We start from the raw sequence: 20499 nt of genomic DNA on the forward strand, positions 1-20499 counted from the left end.
GAAAATAAATCAGCCATGATCGAATGGTGGAGCAGACTCGATGGGCTGAATGGCCTGATAAAAACTGCTCCTATGCCTTGTCTTTCTGCATCTTCTGCCTCTGAATAAACCTCTAAAACAGTAGTCAGAAGGCTGAAGGAGCCGATATTTTGGATGCCCGGGTCTTGATACTGAATCTGATCAGTGAAGAAGATAGCTTATTTAAACATTTAAGAAGAGCACCATTACAAAATGGCCTGTCAATGCATGATTGTATCTCACAAGAGTTAATCTGACATGTTTCCACACAATAGATGTCAGCAGGTGCATCCAACCCAAGTGAATTTTAGTGGCATAGCAGTCCACAGTGAGAGGATAATTCGCCAGCCCAAGGTCTAATTTCCGATCTGCCCTCTAAATTCACTAACCAGCTACTTAAAGCTTTTCAACCTGTCTAAGAGAAGGAAACAGATAGAGGGAAGTTTGTGCTCGTCCTGATTAGTCCATGAGACATAGGTGCAGAATTAGCTCATTTGGTCCATCTGCACATCTTTTGTCATTTTTTATCTTTACCATCGCGTGCTAATCCCTACTCCCCTTGTCTTTCTGCAAGCCCAGACAGGATTCTTTTTGGATACCATCTCTGGTCCACTCTGATTTAATTCATCCCACTCAGAGCAGTAGCTGGAACACTCTAAATGTTTGCAGTGTTCCTGGGTGAAGCAGCCTGACTTCTGATCATTAGCAAGTGGTTCCTGCTGGGATGTTCAGGACTCTCATTTACCTTTTATTTGCTATTTTTGCTATCAGATCAGGCAGTCAATTAGTATTCTAATTTAGTACAACTATAGGGAAGAAAGGTATGGAAATCAAGCCAGGGAACGCCTTCAGGTATGAATGAGCACAAGCAGAAAGCAAAGGCAGCTTCACGTTTGATTCATGGTTTAAATCGCCAGTCAATGTTCACTTTCATCATTCATGTTGAAACAATCCTTGGAGACCATGTTAGACCATAAGACAAAGGAGCAGAAGTCAGCCATTTGGCCCATCGAGTCTGCTCCGCCATTTTATCATGAGCTGATCCATTCTCCCATTTAGTCCCACTCCCCCGCCTTCTCACCATAACCTTTGATGCCCTGGCTACTCAGACACCTATCAATCTCTGCCTTAAATACACCCAATGACTTGGCCTCCACTGCTGCCCGTGGCAACAAATTCCATAGATTCACCGCCCTCTGGCTAAAAAAATTTCTCCGCATTTCTGTTCTGAATGGGCGTCCTTCAATCCTTAAGTCGTGCCCTCTCGTACTAGACTCCCCCATCATGGGAAACAACTTTGCCACATCCACCCTGTCCATGTTAGGGAACTGGACCTGCAGATCGACGACCTTCAGCTCATCCAGGAGAATGAGGAGATGATAGACAGGGGCTGCAGGGAGGTAGTCATCTCCAAATTGCAGGAGGCAGGTACCTGGTTGACTGTCAGGAGAGGAAAAGGGAAGAGCTAGCCAATGCAGAATAGTCCCTGGTCACTCCCCTCAATAATAAGTATACTACTTTGGATACTGTTGGCTGGGGTGGGGGGTGGGGGGGGAACATCCTACCCAGGGAGAGGTTGCAGCAAGCAGACCTCTAGCACTGAGTCTGGCTCTGTGGCTCAGGAGGAATAGTGGGGCTGGGAAGAAGGGGGAAGAAGAGGTAAGCTGTAGTGATAGGAGATTGGCTGGTTAGGGGAACAGAGAGGAGATTCTGTGGATGAGAACAGGATTCCCAGATGGTGTGTTGTCTCCCAGGTGCCAGGGTCAGGGATAACTCAGACCGAGTCCACAGCATTCCTAAGGTGAGCAGCCAGAGGTGGTACTCTATACGGGTACAGAACGTAGGTACCAGTGATATGGGTAGGATGGGTGATGAGGTCCTGCAGTGTGAGTTCAGGGAATTAGGTGTCAAGTTAAAAGACAGGACCTCTAGGGTTGTGATGTCAGGATGGCTAAGTTCTAGTGAGGCCAGAAATAGAAGATCACACAGCTAAGAAATAGGAAGTCTTACAGAAAGAGGAAGATGACGTACGTAGCTAAGGAGCTGGTGCAAGAGGGAGGGTTTCAGATTTTTGGATCATTTGACTTTCTTCCAGGGAAGGTGAGACCTGTAGAGTAGGGATGGTTTCACCCGAACTGGAGGGGGTCCAATATCCTAGCGGGAAGGTTTGCTAGTGCTGCGTGGTGGGGTTTAAACTAGAGCTGCAGGGGAATGGGAACCTGAGTGCCAAAACAGATAATGGAGTGGCTGTGGAGAAAGTTATTGTTAAGCCTACATACCAGGTCAGAAATCAAAAGGTGGGACTAATGTTCTGAGCTGCATATATTTCTGAGCAAGGAGGGTTGTAGGAAAGGCAGATGAGCTTAGGGCACGGATCGGCGTGTGGAATTATTACATTGTGAGACCTGATGGCAGTAGGAGCTGGACTGGCAGCTCACTGCTCCGGAGTTTCGCTGTTTCAGACGTGATAGAGCGGGAGGGATTAAATGGGGAGGGTTTGTATTACCAGTCAGGGAAAATGTCACGGCAGTTCTCAGTCAGGACAGAATGGAGAGCTTGTCTAATAAAGTTTTATGGGTAGAACTGAGGAATAAGAAAGGTGTGACCACGTTAATGGGATTATATTATAGACCACCCAACAGTCTGCAGGATTTAGAAGAGCAAATTTGTAGAGAGAGTGCTGATTGTTGCAAGAAACATAATGTTGTGATAGTAAATGATTTTATCTTTCCACATTGACTGGGACTCCCATACTGGATGTGTTCAGGAAAGTTTTCTTAATCAGTGCATACAAGTCCCAACTAGGGAGAGTGTGATACTAGGTACCAGATCTCCTATTAGGGAATGAGACAGGGCAGGTGACAGAAGTTTGTGTAGGTGAAAACTTTGCATCTAATGATCATAATACCATTAGTTTCAAGGTAATTATGGAAAAGAATAGGTCTAGTCCTCAGGTTGAGATTCTAAACTGGAGAAAGGTCAATTTATATGCTATCCTGATGGTAGTTGGGGGTGTTGTGGGTAGTCTGGAGGGTTGACAGAGGTTACAGCGTGACATTGATAGGATGCAGAACTGGGCTGAGCAGTAGCAGATGTTCAACCCAGAGAAGTGTGAAGTGGTTCGTTTTGGGAGGTCAACTTTGAAGACAGAATATAATAATGGTAAGACCCTTGGCAGTGTGGAGGATCTCAGAGATCTTGGGGTCCATGTCCATAGGACACTCAAAGCTGCTTCTCAGGTTGGCAGTGTTGTTGAGAAGGCGTATGATGTGTCGGCATTCATCAATCAAGGGAGTGAGTCAAGAGCTGTGAGGTAATGTTAGAGCTACACAAGATCTTGGTCAGACCCCACTTGGAGTACTGTGTTCAGTTCTGGTCACCTCACTACAGGAAGGATGTGGATATTATAGAAAAAGTGCAGAGGAGTTTTACAAGGATGTTGCCTGGATTGGAGAGCATGCCTTATGAGAATAGGTTGAGTGAACTTGACCTTTTCTCCTTGGAGTGATGGAGGATGAGAGGTGACCTAACAGAGGTGTATAAAATGATGAGAGGCATCGATCGTGTGGCTTTTTTCCCCAGGGCTGAAAGGGCTAACAAGAGGGTGTTTTAAGGTGCTTGGAAATAAGTACAAGGGTGATGTCAGAGGCAAGTTTTTCCACACAGAGAGTGTGGAATGCACTGCTGGCAGTGGTGGTAGGGGCGGATACAATAGGGTCTTTTAAGAGACTCTTAGATAGGTGCATGGAGTTTAGAAAAATAGAGGGCTTTGTGTTAGGGAAATTCTAGGCAGTTTCTAGAGTAGGTTACATGGTCAGCACAACATTGTGGGCCGAAGGGCCTGTAATGTATTGTAGATTTCTATGTTTCTATGTATCAGAAAGAATCTGCTAAGTGTATAGATTTATAGTGGCAGAGGTTGATAGATGATTGATTGGTCAGGACATGAAGGGATGATGGAGACAGCAGCCAGAGAACTGGAAATGAATACCAATGAATTGATCCACTTGACCCGAAACAGGAGTGTGTGGGCCATGGCAGTCAGAGCTCAAACTGGGCATGGCACCTGATGATGATGATGATGAAGTGATATGGGGAGAATGCAGGAGATTGGGGCTGAGAGGAAAATTGGATCTGCCATGATGAAATGGTGGAGCAGACTCAATGGGCCAAATGGCCAAATGGCCTAATTAGGCCTTAAGTGTATACTGAGATAGGTTGTTTTCTGGCAAAGATATACTTGGTAAGTGGGCAGTCTTCAAAAGTGAAATTTCAAGAGTAAAGAGTTTGTTTGTTAGAATAAAAGGCAAGGTTTAGGCAACTTTGGTTTTCAAGAAATTTTGAGGCACTGATTAAGAAAAAGGAGGTGCATAGCTGGTGTAAGAAATGCAGGAGAACATTTAAGAAAGAAATTTCAAGAGGGCTAAAAGTAGACATGAGGATGCACTAGCAGACAAGGTGAAGGAGAATTCCAAGGGCTTCTACAGATATGTTAAGAGCAAAAGAATAGCAGGGGAAAGAATTGGTCCTCTGGAAGATCAGAGTGGTAATATATGAGCCGAAAGAGTTGGAAGAGATCTTAAATAGATATCTTGTTTCTGAGTTTACTCATAGAGTCCACAGATGAGAAGCAATGCAGCAGTGAGCCCATGGACCCTATACAGATTACAGAGGAGGAGATGTGTGCTGCCTTGAGGCAAATTAAAGGTCCATTGTTGTTTGTCATTTATCAGTGATCTGGATGATAATATGGTAAACTGGATCAGCAAATTTGCAGATGACACCAAGATTGCAGGCATAGTGAACAGCCAGGAAGACTATCAAAGTTTTCAGTGGGATTTCAGCCAGCTGGAAAAGTATGTTGAAAAATGGCGGATAGAATTCAATGCAGATAAGTGTGAGGTGTTTTGCTTTGGGAGGACCAATCAGTCTTACACGGTGAGTGGCAGGGCACTGAGGAGTGTGGTAGAACAGAGGGATCTGGGAATACAGATCCATAACTCCTTGAAACCGGCGTCACAGGCAGACAGGGTCACAAAGAAAACTTTTGGCACATTGACCTTCATAAATCAATGTATTGAGTTCAGGAATTGAGATGTTATGTTGAAATTGTATGAGACATTGGTGAGGCCTAATTTGGAGCACTGCATCCAGTTTTGGTCACCTACTTACAGGAAAGATGTAAATAAGATTGAAGGAGTGCAGAGAAAATTTACAAGGATGTTGCTGGAACTTGAGAACCTGAGTTGTAGGGGAAAGATAGGTTAGGACCTTATTCCCTCAAACAAAGAAGATTGAGAGGAGTTTCGATAGAGATTTATGGAATTATGAGGGCTACATTTAGGGTAAGGGCAAGCAGGCTTTTTCTGGGGAGGTTGGGTGAGACTACAACTAAAGGTTAAGTTGTAACATGGGTTAAGGGTGAAAGGTAAAATGTTTAAGGGAAAGATGAGGGGGAACTTCTTCACTCAGAGGTTTGAGAGAGTGTGGAATGAGCTGCCAGTGCAAGTGTGGATGCAGGGTCAATATCAACATTTAAGAGAAATTTGGATGGGTACATGGATGAGTGGGGTATGGATGGCTATGGTCTGTGTGCAGGTCAATGGGACTAGGCAGATTAATGGGTTGGCATAGACTAGATAGGCCAAAGGGCCTGTTTCTGTGCTGTAGTGTTCTATGACTAATACAGACATGGGTAAGGCTCCCTGAACTAAATCTCAGAACCTAATTTGCCTCAGAAATTAAACAAAAACAGGACATCAGATGATGGAAGTCATGGAGGTCAATGGATTTTCAGAACTACATTGTCAAAAGCTGTCCGAGAGAGAAAGTATGTCAGAAAAACAGTTCCACAGCTGGATTCCAAATAAGCATCAGTCTCAATCAGTGCAGAAACCACAATAATAATTCATTCCACCCGTCCTGCAAAAAGTGAAGCAGGCTGAGGGAAAACTGCAACAAAGAAAATAACATCAGATTAGCACCAGTCCATTAGTGCATTGAAGGGGCACAGCCTTGTAAACAGGACAGGTACCTCTGTGTCGAGAACAAAAGGGCTGTCTGTAGAACACCGTAAAGTACTTACACAGCACATTATATTCAATAAAGCTCTTATAACAAAGGTGTATTTTAATTCTGTCATTCTCAGCATTAGAAGGTAAATGAATTATGTAAATATTGTAACTGAGGATAAGACAAATAGACCAACAAAGTAAGATTTGTTTAACTTATATATATAGCAGGTTCAAAATAGATTGAACTAGAGATTGAAATAGAGAATTATGTGCCAAGATTTAAAGATTAATATTTCCTCACAAACTGAAACACAAAGAGCACCTGATCTGTGCTGCAGATTTTACATGAGAGATTCACAGCACTTAATTAGCAAAAATGAAAGCAAGCACTTGTCACTGAAAAAGGGAGAATACATTAAATCACTTTTTTCCCCCTGAAGGTAGTACCTCTGTTGCTCACAGACCCCAAAACTGGGAAGACGAGATATCCGACGTGCATCAGCACCATCCTGGCGTCTTTGTTGCCGCTGGCCGCTGGCCGCTGAGACAGATGGCCCATGGAGCCACTACTCTCCAATCCCCTATCCCTATATACATTCAAATGTGGAGCAGCGCCGGCAGCTGCCTCTCGTACAAAGAGCAGCAGGCCAATCGAGAGCCCTCATTATCCAGGGACTTTCTATCCCGTAGCACTCCAGCCAGCCAATCGAGGGTTACTGACCCTATTGTACTCTCACCCCATCACACCCCTCCCCCAGGAATATACACAACTCTCTCTCCTCCGCAGAGTGTACGGGAATAGGTCAGACTTGGTGTCCGAGTGCACGAGTGTGTGTGTGTGGAGAATTTGGGTATATGTGTATAGTTTGAAATGTCAGCTTTGCATCTCGTAACATTGGGAACATTATGAGTGATGTTTATGATCAAAAGGTAACACGTGTTATTTAGTGGTTGAAATGTAGCTACCACTCAGAGATGCATTTAAACATGTGTCTGTAAGTAACTCATTATAAAATTTCCGATGTTATACCATGTGCTTGGAGTACTGAGATTGGAACTAAACTTTGTACAACACTATAAACAGATGAAAACCAGCCACCGGTTTAACCTCTCTCTTCACTTGTACTTGTCCTGAGGTCAAAATTAAACCAAAGTGACTCTTCTCTAATCCATGAAGTAAATTTAAAAATTTACTCCAAAGATCTAGAAAACTTACCTGGATGTTGCTGGGACTTGAGAACCTGAGTTATAGGGAAAGGTTGAATAGGTCAGGACTTTATTTCCTAGGGTGTAGAAGCATGAGGGGAGATTTGATAGAGTTATACAGAATTATGAGGGTGTGGATAGGGTTAATGTGAGCAGGCTTTTTTCCACTGCAGTTGGGTGAGAGGAGAACTAGAGGTCATGGGTCAAGGGTGAAAGGTGAAATGCTTAAGGGGAACTTAAGCATCAGAGGAAGGTGAGAGGGTGGAATGAGCCACCAGTGCAAGTTTGAATTCAACACTGAAGAGAAATTTGGATAGGTTATGGGTAGGAGGGGTATGGAGGGTATAGTCTGAGGGTAGGTCAATGGAACGAGGCAGATTAATAGCTCGGCTTCAACTAGCTGAGCCAAAGGTCTTGTTTCTGTGTTATGGCATTCCATGAGTATATACCTGTAAGTACTCCAAGCCAAACAAATCTCAACGAAAGGTGTTTCTAACTCTGTTTGGATACGCATTGGCTGTAACCTGTAAAACAGAAAGCAAGAGGTGACAAGAAAGACCACTTGTGTGCCAAAATAACAGGCTGCTCTGATGGGGTCTCGCTGAGAGGCAGATTGGATACCATGATCCATGGTGGGCCGCATTGCCATCGTGAGGACACAGACTTCACCAGGAGGATGAAGATGAGCAGGAGGAGGGACCAGAACAGAAAGGGCCGTGGAAAGCTCGAGGACCCTCCCTGCCCACGGTGTTTGTAAGTATCTCATGTGAGCGACAGCCCTTTGGCCTGCCCAAAACTTGTTGGTCTGCCAATCCATTGAGATGTCCGTGGGGGAGGGCAGCTGACCCGCACATCCTAAGCTGCAGGAGTACGTGCTGATGGACACACTGTATCTACCACAAGGGCTTGTTGGGGAAGGATCACAGTGTAGGGTTCTTCCCCTACTGGAGAGAGAAGGGCCAGGTTGGGTGAAGAAATTCCTCAATTATTGCAGTTGTGCACCACGCCAGAGGGCCAAGTGGGTGGCAACAGCCTATTTGCATGGTTATGGACACTACTTAAAGCATTGAATATAATTGCAAGAGCGAAAAAGCATTGGATGGTTTATTCTTGAATTTTTAATTTCTACTATAAAACCATAGACTATAAGACGCAGAATTAGGTCATTTGGCCCAAAAAGTTTACTTCACCATTCCAACATGCCTGATTTATTACCCCTCTCAACCCCACTCTCCTGTCCTCTCCCCATAATCTTTGATACCCTTACTAATCAAGAACCTATTAACCTCCACTTCAAATATACTCAGCAACTTGTCCTCCACGGCCATTTGTGGCAATGAATTCCAGATTCACCACTCTCTGGCTAATGAAATTTCCCCTCATCTCTGTTCTAAGGGGGCAACCTTCTACTCTGAGACTGTGCTCTCTGGTCCTAGATTCACCCACTATAGGAAACATCCTCTCTCCAATTCCATTCTATTAACACTTTTAAATATTCAATAGGATTCAATGAGACCCCCCCCCCCCCACCATTCTTCTAAACTTCCATGAGTACAGGGCCAGGGCAATTCCCAGGACAATTCTCATGAACTTCCTCTGGACTTTCTCCAATGCCAGCATGTCTTTTCATAGATAAGGGGCCTCAGCATTACATCCTTGCTTTGATATTCTAATCCTCTTGAAATGAATGCTAACATTGCACTTGCCTTCCTCACCACCAACTCTACCTGCAAATTGACCTTTCGGGAATTCTGCGTGAAGAATCTCAAGTCCCTTTGTGGCTCTGATTTCTGACCTTGCTCCCTATTTAGTCTACACCTTTATTCCATCCACCAAAGTGCATGAACATACACTTCCCTACACTACATTCCATCTGCCACTTCTTAAACCATTCTTCTATTCTGTCCAAGTCCTTCTGCAGACTCCCTGCTGTCTTAGTATCATTCATGAACTTGGCCACAAAGCCATCAATTCTGTTATCCATATCATTGACAAATAATGTGAAGAGAAGCAGTTCCAGTTACCAACTCTGCAGAACACCACTAGTCACTGGCAGTCAACCAGAAAATGCCTCCTTTATTCCTAATCTTTGCCTCTTGACGGTCAGCCAATCTTCTATCCATGCTAGTATCTTTCCTGTAGTCTCTTACCTTGTTATGCAGCCTCATGTGCAGCATCTAGTCAAAGACCTTCTGAAAATCCAAATAAATAACATCCATTGATTTTCCTTCATCCATCCTGCCTGTTATTTTCTCAATATATTCCAACAGATTTACCAGGCAAAATGTCCCCTTAGAGAAACCATGCTGAACAAGGCCTATTTTATCAGGTGCCTCCAAGTACCCTGAAACCCTATCCTTAATATCTAATATCTTCCCAAACACTGAAGTCAGGCTAACTGGCTTATAATTTATTTTCCTTTACCTCCCCGCTTTTTTAAATATTGGAGCGCTATTTGCAATTTTCCAGTTCTTTGGAACCATTCCAGAATCTAGTGACTCTTGAAAGATCATTACTAATGTTTCCTCAATCTATTCAGCCTCCTTTTTGCACAGATTGGTTGCCTGCGTTATAAGAAGAGATTACATAAGAACATAAGAAATAGGAGCAGGAGTAAGCCATCTGGCCTCTCAATCCTGCTCCACCATTCAACAAGATCATGGCTGATCTGGCCATGGACTCATCTCCACCTACCTGCCTTTTCCCCACAACTCTTAATTTCCCCTCCTATGCAAAAATCTATCCAACCGTGTCTTAAATATATTTACTGAGATTGGATAGGCTAGTGCTGTTTCTGCACAAAAGAAAGAGGGGTGACCTTATAGGGGTTGCTAAACCTATAAGGAGCAAGGGTAGGGCAAATGGTCGAAGTCCTTTTAGGGGAGCAGATCCATACGATTTTTAGTAGTAACAATATGTCCATTGGCACTAGAATTGAATCAGGGATGTTGTGGTAAACCATATATATATATATATTGTAACTGGGTTAACTGTCTGGACACACCCCTCTGCTGACTGCCCCTGTGGCTCCTCCCACAGATCCCTGAATAAAGGTGATTTCACCTTGCCCCTCCCCCTCAGTCTGGGGGCAGACACTCACCATGGAAGTCGTATTGTACAGCAAATAGAGTATTTACCCTACTTCAGTCTTTTGGAGTTATTGAAGGTGCTCCAGATATACTATGACATAGGAATGCAATTGTCAGGCCCTCCTAAGGACCAGCGGGCCCAGTGGCAGCCAAGGGGCACTCCAGCTAAAAGATCCATGCACTAATGGACACAACAGAGGCCTTCTCAAGAAGATGTTTACAGAACTGTCAGAGACTGAGGCTGTATACGTACCTCACACGTTAGTTTCTCCTCTGTTGGGTCATCTGACCAGTAACTCCCTCTGGAGTGTCTTCTGCCAGGAAATTCTCACCACTGCAGGGGGATGCTTTGACCGAGCAGCCTCGGTGTTAGCGTATCATGAGATATTCCAGAGGGCCCTCTAAGATTGTCACCTCAGTGATCAGAGGTGGACCAGCAGTCAGCCAGTCATCAATATGCTAGTATGGTAACCCCCCCCTCCCCCGCAACCCAAACATATGTGCCCTAGGTTTGCACATTAACATATGTGAAAATTCTCCTGAATGACAAAGTACATTACCTGCACTGATTTTCCCACATCTGCTGTATTGGTTATACCCTCTTCTGCATTCTGTTTTCTTTTTGCCACCTTGATGTGTGTATGTATGCCATGAATTCCCTTGACTGAACATAGACCAGTACAGCACCGAAACAGGCCCTTCAGCCCACAGTGTTAGAGTTTATTTTAACATAAAAATGGATATGTGATACCAACTCTAACTTCCCAAAAGTCCCCTCATCGCTCTGTTACTCATCTACACAAAATAAACTTTTAACCTGCTGATAAGTTGTGCCTAACTGCACTCGGTAGCCACTTTATTAGGTATACCTGTAGACCTGCTCGTTTAACAGCCCATCGTGAACATAGAACAGGTGAACAGCAGGTGCTTTCCTGCACACCACTGTTGCCGCCTTGTGGCAGCAACTCAATGCATAAAAGCACGCAGACATGGTCAAGAGGTTCAATTCTTGTTCACACCAAACATCAGAACGGGGAAGAAATGTAATCGAAGTGACTTTGACCGTGGAATGATTGTTGCTGCCAGACAGGGTGCTTTGAGTATCTCAGATCCAGGTCCTTGCTGAGGAAGGAGTTGATTCTCGCCCTAACCAACCTCTCAAAGCAGTTCATGGCTGTAGATGTGAGTGCTACTGGGTGACAATCATAATGTGGCTCACCCTGCTCTGCTTAGGTACTGGTATGATTGCCGCCCTTTTGATGCAGGTGGCAACTTCCAACTCTAGCAGTGGGAGATTGAAAATGTCTTTGAACACACCCACCAGTTGGTTGGCACAGGTTTTCAGAGCCCTGCCAGCTATACTATCGGGGCCTGTTGCCTTGTGAGGGTTTAACCTCTTGAAAGATGTTCTCGTGTCAGCCTCCGAGACAGAGGTCACAAAACATGTGAGGACCAGTGCTGTACATTGTGCTCTAGAAAAAGCCTCTCCATTGCCCCATATAACTGAAACATAACTCCACACGATGTTAAATCCCGCTAGCAATGTCCTGTGATTTGCTGTACCTGTATAATCTCTTTTTACAAATCATATACTCAAACAGTGGCTTCCAAAGCAGGGGATGTAACCCTCTGGTAGGGTACAGAAGGTTAAAAAATAGGTCACTTACTGCTCCTTTTAATATAAACTGATCCACAGATGAGAGAACACATTACTGGGATGTATGGGTGAACCATTTGATCTAGGGAAAAAAGGATGAAGGTCACTGTACCAGAAACTTGGATCCTCTGCACCACAGGGCTCTGCGAGGTGCCAACGTTCAGACAACATGCTTCTTTGTATTGTATATATCAGAATTAGATTCATGATAACTGACATATATCGAGAAATGTGTTGCAGTGCAATGAAGTATACCGTCTATATAGAGAGAGAGAGAGCAAGAAGAGAACCAAAGTAGTGTATAGTATTCATGGGTAGAGCATGTACCATAAATAATTTCATATTTTCCATTTAATACTCCTTTTGATAGATTTTTGCCACTCACAAGTGAGTGGCAAAATATTCATATCCCTCGCAGTTTCCTTATTTTTCCTTAAAACATGCTCTTTTTTCAAACTCTGTACTTATTTATATAAGAACAGGTACTAATCGAAGATAGCTTGAGACCAGAGGCCATCTAATTTATGATACCAAAGATTGTATTAGACTTTAAAATTGGTCTTACGTATGAAAAGCGTCCCACAGAGTTGAACCATTTCTTTTACACAAGGTTTTAACAACCCAATCAAGTAAGAGTAAACCTTTATTCCTCTGTCATATACTAAGCACAGTCCATTCTTACCTTTTGGAAGATGCTCATTTCGCATTGGTTAACTATGTGAAAGATGAGAATTTCCTTCACTGTCTTATTAGGAGCATGTGTGATGGAGAGGTCCTCAATAACAGTAGGAGAGGGAGCTGGGAGGAGAGAGAGGGAGGGAGAGAGGGGGAGGGAAGAGGGAGGGGAGAGGGAGGGAGGGGGAGGGGAGGAGGAGGGGGGAAGGGAGGGGGGAGGGAAAAGGAGGAGGAGAGGGAGAGGAAGAAGGGGAGGGAGGGAGAGGGAGATGGAGACGGGGAGAGAGAGAGAGGGAAGGGGAGAGGGAGGGGAGAGGGAGGGGAGGGGAGAGGGAGAGGGAGGGGAGGGGAGAGGAGGGGTGTGGGATGGGGAGGGGGAGATGGGGACGGGGAGGGAGAGAGGGGAGGAGGGGAGAGGGAGGGGGAGGGGTGTGGGATGGGGAGGGGGAGAGGGAGAGAGAGGGGAGGGGAGAGGGAGGGGAGGGGAGAGGAGGGGTGTGGGATGGGGAGAGGGGAGATGGGGACGGGGAGGGAGAGAGGGAAGAGGAGGAGGGGAGAGGGAGGGGAGGGGTGTAGGATGGGGAGGGGGAGAGGGAGGGGGAGGGGGAGGGGAGAGAAGGGGTGTGGGATGGGGAGGGGGAGAGGGGAGATGGGGACGGGGAGGAAGAGAGGGAAGAGGAGGAGGGGTGTGGGATGGGGAGGGGGAGAGGGAGGGGGAGGGGAGAGGAGGGGTGTGGGAAGGGGAGAGGGGAGATGGGGACAGGGAGGGAGAGAGGGAAGAGGAGGAGGGGTGTGGGATGGGGAGGGGGAGAGGGAGGGGGAGGGAGAGGGAGAAACCTGAAACCTTCAAATTTCATAGCTCATCTCTCTAAAAAAGGTGAGATACAAATTTCACTGTGTAGAGAAATAGCAAAACAAACCAACTGAAAAGTATGAAAGGAGGGATTTGAAGTAAGAGAGCAAATACTGCTGCTTGTGGACATTCTGCGCAGCCTATTTGGTCATTGGAATAATTTGAACTTGCTACTTTTATCGTGTTTTCATCTCCACAGAGAGCAGATCTGCAATTGTATAGCCAGAGTTTACAGTGAAACTGTAGTGGTCTTTTTTACAAATAGGATCATGTTAAGTGAAAAATGCTTTCTCCAAAATATTACCAGAAATTCTAGTCACTTGCTAAAAGCAGAATTGACTTGCAAGCTGCCATGTAATAGTCGCTCTGTAGTTCCTACTTTTGCCCTCTTGGTGGGGACTTGTACACACATGCCAAGGTGCAACTGCATCCTTCAGTCTTCAGCCTGAGGAATAGGTGGAACTTACTGACCTGAAGGCCATATTCTAAAGGGCATCATTGAAGCTGTGAAGTTTTTACAGCAATCAGAGCCTATACTCGTAATTTTTACTGGTTATGGTGAAAGAATGCCCACTTTATTGAGTTCAGTTCTATTGCTGATTTGGAAATACATGTTACCACTGAACATTGCCACTCACCCTGCTGCATGGATCTCCCCAAGTCTCCTCAACAAGATACATAGAAACATAGAAGGGCACAATACAGGCCCTTCGGCTCACAAAGCTCTGCCGAACACGTCCTTACTTTAGAAATTACCTAGGGTTACCCATAGTCCTCTATTTTTCTAAGCTCCATTTACCCCCTATCCAGGAGTCTCTTAAAAGACCCTATCGTATCCGCCTCCACCGCCATCACCGGCAGCTCATTCCACGCACTCACCATTCTCTGAGTAAAAAACTTACCCCTGACATCTCCTCTGTACCTACTCCCCAGCACCTTAAAACTGTGCCCTCTTGTGTTGGCCCTTTCAGCCCTGGGGAAAAGCCTCTGACTATCCACACGATCATGCCTCTCAATCATCTTACACACCTCTATCAGATCACCTCTCATCCTCCGTCGCTCCAAGGAGAAAAGGCCAAGTTCACTCAACCTATTCTCATAAGGCATGCTCCCCAGTCCACAAGACACAACACAGGCACTTACGCCAAATATTACACATCAAGTGGCAAGAGAGGGTACCAGATGTGGAGGTGCTCAAACGTGCTGGGACAGTCAGCGTAGAACTGCTCATTACAGCTTCACAGCTGCGTTGGACTGGTCATGTCACAAGAATGAGCGATGATCGTTTACCCAGAGCTGTTCTCTGTGGCGAGCTACATGAAAGAAAGAGGAAGCATGGTAGACAGCAGCTGCTCTACAAAGATCTGCTCAAGCACCAGATGAAGAACACTGACATGAATGTCAACACCTGGGAGAAAGATGCCTTGGACAGAAGAAGTTGGCACTGCATTGTCAAGAAGTCAATCCCAGCTATCGAGGAGAAAAGGCAGAAGAAATATGAAGCAGGTCATGAACACAGACATTTGGTGCTAAACCAGTCAAATCACAAATGCAATCGATGTGGGAGACAGTGCCGATCCAATGCTGGTCTTGTGGCCCATAAACGTGCCTGCAGAGACTAAGCTCTCAGCACAGTCAACATCGAAATCGATGGACAGCCGAAGAAGATGAAGAAGAAGTTCCTCAATCCAGGCAACATCCTTGTAAATTTCCTCTGCACCCTTTCTATGGTTTCCATGTCCTTCCTGTAGTGAGGTGACCAGAACCGAGCACAGTACTCCAAGTGGGGTCTGACCAGGGACTTATACAGCTGCAACATTACCACTCGGCTCCTAAACTCAATCCCACGATTGATGAAGGCCAACGCACCGTATGCCTTATTAACCACAGAGTCAACCTGCGCAGCAGCTTTGAGCGTCCTATGGACTTGGACCCCAAGATCCCTCTGATCCCTCACACTGCCAAGAGTCTTACCGATAATACTATATACTATGGGCAACCCTGCCATCTCATGAGACTACTCTTTAGGCCTTCAATGACAGTACGTTCTTTCTCAAATAAGGGGACCAAGTCATGCCCAATAACGAAGCCTCACCAGTACCCTGCACAATTGTAAAAATACTTCCCTACTTCTAAACTCCAACCTTCTTGCAATGAAGGGCTTCCTAAACACCTGCTCCAGCTGCCTGCTTTTTTTTATTTTTGCAATCTGAGCACAAGAATTTGTAGATTCTTCTGTACTTAACTCCATCTTTTTCCGGTCTACGCTAATAGGCTGTTAAATTTCTTTTCCTGAAATGCAAAAGCCTACAATTTCCCAACATTAAGCTCTATTACCAAGTCCTTTCCCCACTCATTCAGCCAACTATATCATGCTGCAGGGTCCAAATACAGTATCCTCATCACAAAGTGCCGTCCCTCCTTTTTTCTGTTATTGGCAACATGGATACCTTACACTCGTCCTCTCGTCCAGACAAATTATTAATAATTGAGGGCCAAGCACTGATCATCCAGACACGTCTCCAATTACATACTTCCAGCCCAAAAAAAGACCTATTTATTACAGCCCCGTCATCTAAGCAATAACCAGTCTTCAATCCATGCTAAGTGCTTCCCCAATACCACAGGCTTTTATCTTTTGCACCATCTTGTTAAATGCCTTCTATAAATACAAATGCACAGTATTGACTAGTTCCGCTCTGCTATTACAACTTTGAAGAACTCTTAACAAATTTGTCCAACGTGATTCTCTTTCATGAAATGTGATTAGATTATACTAAGCTTATCCAAATGACTATCTGTTTCTTGCTTACAAATTTGAGCATCTTGCTAATGATGTTCAGCTAACAGGCCTGTAAGTTATTCTCTTTTCTGTCTTTCTCTCTTCTTGAATGGTTCCAGAATTCTGCTGCTGCTTTCTTTAAAGCCCTCAAATGCAGGCCATTTGACTTGCCTGCCTTTTGCTCTATTAATTTTTACATGACCTTATCCCTTTGGTGATCATTCCTCCAAATTCTCTGACGCTAGCCCATCAGTAATCTGAAGAGGGTTTGCAGTGCCCTCCACCATGAAAACTGGAGCCAACTATTGATTCAATTAATTCCAAGAATAAAAAGAAATAGCAGATAAGTTCCCTGGTCTCACTGTCCGAGGATCCTACACGTGGTTTGGGAGATGGCTGACGGCCGGCAGATGGGTCTAGCTCGATGGACAGTGGAGTCAGCATGGATGAGTTGGGCCGAAGGGCCTGCTCCATGCTGTATAATTCCATGACTATGTCATGAAAATGGACCAGTCTACCTACTCAAAATAGTAGCATAGCTCACCTATTTCCTCAGAACAGCACTGAATAACTTGTGTAATTGATATTGTGTTTTTCTTGTGAATGTTGGATATATGATGTTCTGAGTCTGCGATATTGCAGCAAGTAAGCTTTCCAATGCACCTGTGCACCAACAACAAACTCAACTTTGAGTGTGAGGTTTTCGTTGCAGTGGGCGAGGCGGGGACAATGGTGCTCATTAAATTCTCTGGGCTTTGTGACATTTAAAGGGAAGTATGGTACAAGAGGTGAAGGTGCAGCAGCCTGTGTTTCATAACCTTCCACTTCCACCATTGTGTGGGCACGTGGCCAAGTGGTCAAGGCATTGGACTAGTGACCTGAAGGTTGTGAGTTTGAGCCCCAGCTGAGGCAACATGTTATGTCCCTGAGCAAGGCACTTAATCACACATTGCTCTGCAATGACACTGGTGCCAAGCTGTATGGGTCCTAATGCCCTTCCCTTGGACAACATCGATGTCGTGGAGAGGGGAGACTTGCAGCATGGGCAACTGCTGGTCTTCCATACAACCTTGCCCTGGCCTGTGCCCTGGAGAGTGAAGACTTTCCAGGTGCCGATCCATGGTCTCACAAGACTAACGGATGTCTGTGCTTTACTTTACTTTACTTCCACCATTAATTCTTTTAATAAACAAACTGTAACCATATCACCTGTACTGTATTAGACTGTAAAGACTATAATGGTCCAAATTCAAGTTCTTACATATGCTGACTTAGCTGAAGTAGTCTGTATGTTACATTTCTATCATCTTGCATCCCAATTCTGCTCTTTACACCACTGGGGGTAATGCCCTCAGCTCAGAATCTAGAAAACTCTCCCCCAATATTTCCCCACCTTTCTGTCTCCTTTCAATAACCTCCGCTGCAGTTAAAGTTGTCCACAATGATTTAGCATTGCTGAGAATACTCACATTTTCACAATCTCTTGTGCATCAAACTTTATTTAATAATGTTCCAGTAAACTATCTTCCTACATTGTTACGTTAAAAGTTTCATCAATCCCTTTGGACAAAACACAGCAACCATTAGCTGGGGTGAGAAAACTGGCAAGGTTTCTGAATAGTGATGAATAGACTAGTAGGAACTGAGAGGCCCATGTGTAAGAGGAAATGGAGACCCTTAAATGCATTCAAGAAACTAATCAATAAGCTTCAAGACCTTGGCCTCAACACCTCCTTGTGCAATTAGATCCTCGATTTCCTCACTTGCAGGTCCAGTCAGTTCGGATTGGTAGCAACATTGTGAGGAGTGGGCCAGTGATGAATATGGGAGTGTCAGGTTTTGGCACAAAGGAGGCTTCGGCCTGGAAGAGATGTTGGCTCTGGGTAAGTTTCTGTTAAGTTTCCCTTTGTTCTTATTGTGTCAGTATTACTTAGAGTAGTTTAAAAGGCCATTGTGTGTTCTTCATGTCAGATGTTGGAGTCCTGGGAGACCCAGTGTTTCCCAGAGAACATCTGCGTGAAGTGCATCCAGCTGCAGCTCCTTGAAGACTGTGTTATGGATCTGGAGCAGCAGCTGGATGACCTTCGGCTTGTGTGGGAGAGTGAGATCATCGATCGGAGTTACAGGGAAGTAGTCACCCCCAAGTTGCACGAGGCGGATAGTTGGGTGAGTGTCAGGAGAAGGAATGGGAAGTTGAATAGGCAGTTACGGCAGAGCGCCCCCTGTGGCCATTCCCCTCAATAATGAGCATATTGTTTTGGATACTGTTGTTGGGGGGGATAACCTCCCAGGGGAATGCCACGGAGACCAGCTACCGGCTCTCAGCATGATGTGAAAGAGGGGAGCGATAGTGATAGGGGACTCAGTTGTCAGGGAAACAGACAGGAGGTTCTGTGGACATGAATGGGACACCCAAAAGGTATGTTGCCTCTCAGGTGCCAGGGACAGGGACGTCTCGGATTGCGTCCTCAGCATTTTGGAGGGGGAGAGAGAGCAGATAATGTCTTAGTACATATTGGTACCAGTAACAAAGGAAGGAAAATCAAAGAGGTCCTGAAGGGACAATTTAGAGAGCTAGGCAGAAAATTGAGAAGCAGGATCTCCTGGGTAGTAATTTCTGGATTGCTGCTTGTGCCATGCACCAGTGAGAGTGGAAGCAGGATGATTTGGCAGATAAATGCGTGGCTGAGAAGCTGGTGCAGGGGGCAGGGCTTCAGGTTCTTGGATCATTGTGATCTCTTCTGGGGGAGGTATGACCTGTTCAAAAGGGACGGGTTGCACCCGAACCCGTGGGCAGGTTTGTGAGATCTATTGAGGAGAGCTTAAATTAATTGAGCAGGCGGTTGGAACTGGAGTGAAGGGACTCAGGGTGGGATGGATGGTAGAAAAGCAAAGGTAGCATACAGTCAGACTGTCAGGAAGGGCAGGCAGATGATAAGACAAAATTGCAACCAGCAGGGTAAGTACCAGTGCATTAGGGATACAGAATCAAAATGTGTAGCAAATACAGTACTCTAAGTGTTATATCTCAGTGCATGGAGTACAAGAAATAAGGTGGATGATCCTGTTGCACTTTTACAGATTGTCAGGTATGATGTTGTGGCCATCACTGAATTGTGGTTGAAGGACGGTTATAGTTGGGAGCTGAATGTCCAAGGTTACACATTGTATCGGAGGAATAGGAAAGTAGGCAGAAGGTCATAGCTCTGGTGGTAAAGAATGACATCAAATCATTAGAAAGATGTGACATAGGATCAGAAGATGTTGAATCTTTGGGGGTTGAGTTAAGAAACTGCAAGGGTAAAAGGACCTTGATAGCAGTTATATACTGGCATCCAAACAGTAGCTGGAATGTGGACTACAGACTACAATGGGAAATAGAAAAGGCAATGTTATGATAGTCATGGGAGATTTTAATATGCAGTAGATTGGGAAAATCAGGTTGGGAATGGATCTCAGTAGAGTGAATTTGTTGAATGCCTATGAGATGGCTTTTTAGAGCAGCTTGTCATTGAGCCTACCAGGGGATCGGCTATACTGGATTGGGTGTTATGTATTGAACTGGAGGCGATCAGGGAACTTCAGGTAAAGGAATCCTTAGGAGGCAGTGATCACAATATGATTGAGTTCAAATTGAATTTTGATAGGGAGAAAGTAAAGTCTAACATGGCAGTATTTCAGTGGAGTAAAGGAAATTACAGTGGCATGAGAAAGGAATTGACCAAAGTAAATTAGAAGGAGATGCTGGCAGGGATGACAGCAGAGCAGCAATGGCTTGGGTTTCTGGGAAAAATGAGGAAGGTGAGGATAGATGTGTTGGCCGGAAGAAACTTCAGTCTGATCAGGGACAGGGGAAGCAGACAAGCCAGTTGTCTTTGTCTCCCCCATTTTGTGGACTCTGAACAGTTTCTTGCTCTTGGATAATCTAATCAGAGCAACTGAATGTGGACACGGGAAGCTTCAGCTAATGATCTGCTAAACCTGAGACCATTCTCAAACAAGTAGCCATTTATTATATAAAGAGCATGGACTCTGAACTGATTCTTGCTCTGGGACAATCTAATCAGAGCAATATATCTGAGACCATTCTCAGAGAGTAGCTACTTGTTATGTAAAATACCAGAAATGCAATCGGTAATCTCGTTAGACTCTGTCTGGGGTGGCCTCATTTAACTGGTTTGGACCAGTCAGAGTGTAAAGACACA

The 20499-nt window shown here is 44.9% G+C and overlaps 1 protein-coding gene across 1 annotated transcript in view; it reads right to left on the bottom strand.

The window, feature by feature from the left end:
* ark2ca (arkadia (RNF111) C-terminal like ring finger ubiquitin ligase 2Ca) overlaps positions 1-6540 on the bottom strand; it is a 31733-nt gene extending 25193 nt beyond the window's left edge. The window contains exon 1 of the mRNA XM_072257003.1: positions 6480-6540. Within this exon, the coding sequence (XP_072113104.1) occupies positions 6480-6540 (61 nt within the window). The remainder of the gene's footprint in view (positions 1-6479) is intronic.
* Between the last annotated feature and the right edge of the window lie 13959 nt (positions 6541-20499).

Source organism: Mobula birostris, chromosome 4 (genome assembly GCF_030028105.1).
Source record: "Mobula birostris isolate sMobBir1 chromosome 4, sMobBir1.hap1, whole genome shotgun sequence".
NCBI classification, from domain to species: domain Eukaryota; kingdom Metazoa; phylum Chordata; class Chondrichthyes; order Myliobatiformes; family Myliobatidae; genus Mobula; species Mobula birostris.